A 2,676-nucleotide genomic window follows, 5' to 3' on the forward strand; every position below is an offset into this window, starting at 1 on the left:
TGGCTGCATGATGAAGAGCAAGGCCTCACCACGCTTCATGTGCTATCTTTAGTCCGGACCTGAGAAAGGGAAAACTCGCGGCTAGGCTTTCGTCTGTATAGAAACTCTAATGCAGCGAGCGGCCTTGTAAGTAGAACCGTTAGTGCATTTTGATGCTGTTAGCAAGAGAAGGCTGAGATTCTCCAATGTCGGAATAGGCTCCCGCAATGCTAGATCGCTAGGGCGAGAAAGCGGATGGGTTTGGAGATGCGGTAGAGGAGTTTTTAGCGCGATTGGAGAACGGGAATAATAAGGAAAACGCCCTACAGTATTCTGTGCCTTGGTTATGTTTTCGCCAAAGAGTGTGCGAAGCTCTTCTTTTCTCATCTCGTCGAGGTGGGGTTCCAGCATCTGAACTAGGAGAGGCCGGACACAATAATACAACTCTAGGCCGCAGCTTCACGCGTATCTCTGAACGGAGCGACAATAAAGGTATCCAGCACCTCGGAGAGACTAAACCTTCTTGCCATGTCGAGTTTTGTCTTCAATTCGAGTTGTGGTGTGTCAAGGAAATGCAGGCACTTCGGAGTCGGATGCTTGGTGAGAATGTCCTTGAGAGTATCCCCGTCGATGTACGCATTGCCAGATAGACTTACTGTCTCTATGGCATCCAAGTTAAAGTCCAGCAGGGTCTGGCGAATTTTTTCTAGTGGGAATTTGGAAGGGGCTGAGATCGACAATAGAGAGGAATCAACAGTGACCATTTTCAATCGAATGCTTCCCGACTTGCTCTCTTTCCATCCAGCACCAGGCCATACCCATACCCATACCCATCCACACCCACACCAATAAGCGCCAACTAACACGACCCCGTAGCGCTACTCGTTCCACAAGTAAAACCGGTGCAATTAAATCCAATCGAGCCGAAAACAGCATCGCAGTTATACCCACTTGCAGCAGTTCCATTTCTCAGTGCAAGGTCAATGTTTTGAAGAGTAATGTTCTTACAAGGTGCAGCGGCGCTGCATTCTGCAGATTATCAGTGCTATGTTTCTTGCAAGGTTCAATGCGGAGAGGGTAGAACTTACGGAGACTCGCGATGGGGTTCGTGCCTATTGTCCCTGCTACATTCTCGAATGTCAAGTCCTCGATCTCAAAGAGAGATGTGTTGCACGCGCCAGCCACGCCGCTGAATGTCGTGCATTGAGATATGCTAAAGGGTATCCCGCGGAGATTGTTTAACGTAAAGTCGGAGAGAAGGATATCTTTCATGACTGGGGCATGCATTAGTACAAGGTGGTATTGTAAGTGAGAGGGAAGTCTCACATCCCAATCCACCGCCACCACCATTCGGTGGGTATCCAACCTGCTGGCCAGTCCAAGTCTTGACATAAGCTCCATGGAGTGTGTTGTAACAAGTTATGTTCTTCACTCGGATATTTTCAATAGTGTTGAATTCCCCTTTGTATTGCCCGATGCTGCCAAATGCAATACCAAGACCGTTGTGGAATGTACTATCGAGAACGCGGATATTAGTGCTATTGGCTTTGAAGGCTATGCTGTCGTCTCCATTTGTGATATCCCACCGCTTGAATGTGATGTGGTCCGAGAATATAGTATTGGCACCATCTGTGTTACTGCTTGTGGTACCGTCATTGCCAGCATTATTGACGTAGATATCTTGGAGCAGGACATTTTTGCTGTGGATGACAGTCATCGTCCTCGGTATGGTTAGCATATCGACTTCAAGAACGTCCTGTTCCTAAACATACCACATTTGACTTTGCACGAATTTAATTCCCTCAAACACAGAATTCGTTGTATTCGCAATCGTTATTGCATGTGGTCGACCAGGGTAGTTGCTTTTGCCATGTATAAATGTATACCATGCTTGCCCACTTCCATTCAAGGTTCCATATCCGTGGCCTTGGAAATTGATATTGTCTCCACCAAAAACCCATGCTGAAGACTGCAAGATCTGTTAACATCATAGTGGGAACTCGGGATTCGCAAGACTAATCTGGTTTTGATACCCAACAGGTAGTGAGTTATCCAACCAGTACGAAATATTATTTCCCCACTTCAATAACAACTTAGCAAACCTACAAAATGAACAGTGGAATTGCGTACTAGTAATGTCCCCCTGAGATCTACTTCACAATTCTTGAGCCCGGTGGTGTTTAATACAGTATTGACATGATACGTCTCATTGAGGAAAAGAATCTTTCCGTTGTGACCACATTGGGTAAAAGCATCAATTATAGCAGGAGCGTCGTCTATGGAAGAGTTGCCGCCAGGATTCACAACACAAGTCTTGAATTCAAGGTTTTGGGTGCTGGCTTCCGCGATTAAACTGGCAATTGCCGCCCTAATACTAATGATCATGGGAAAGAGGATGTTAAAGAGCTTCATTTCAAGTTGCTTGAATCATAAGTAACAACTAAGCAATGTTTTATAGATCTTGAAAAGTGTTGTTATATACATTACAACCCCACAATGCGGGGTAGCGGACAAGGACCCTTTAGAATTGAGAAGCATGCTTGAAGCCTTTCTCCCTAATCTACCGTGACAACAGGCGGAAGAAATACACGGAACTAAGGTGTAGTTTCTCCATCACTGAACTCTAAGAGTTCTTTATAGGACTTTCTGGAGATTTTGGCTTAGCTCGGGAAGAGATAAACCGAGTTCAAGTTGATA

The 2,676-nt window shown here is 45.6% G+C and overlaps 1 protein-coding gene across 1 annotated transcript; it reads right to left on the reverse strand.

The window, feature by feature from the left end:
* Window positions 1-838: 838 nt before the first annotated feature.
* rgxB_0 (Alpha-L-rhamnosidase) lies at window positions 839-2,391 on the reverse strand (the record flags this gene model as incomplete). The annotated part of the gene is made up of 5 exons (XM_031153376.1): window positions 839-1,008; window positions 1,068-1,253; window positions 1,306-1,700; window positions 1,752-1,957; window positions 2,110-2,391. The coding sequence occupies 5 exons, from the start codon at window positions 2,389-2,391 to the stop codon at window positions 839-841; spliced, it is 1,239 nt and encodes a 412-aa protein (XP_031001510.1).
* Window positions 2,392-2,676: the final 285 nt, after the last annotated feature.

Source organism: Lachnellula hyalina (genome assembly GCF_007821495.1).
Source record: "Lachnellula hyalina strain CBS 185.66 chromosome Unknown contig00236, whole genome shotgun sequence".
NCBI lineage: Eukaryota > Fungi > Ascomycota > Leotiomycetes > Helotiales > Lachnaceae > Lachnellula > Lachnellula hyalina.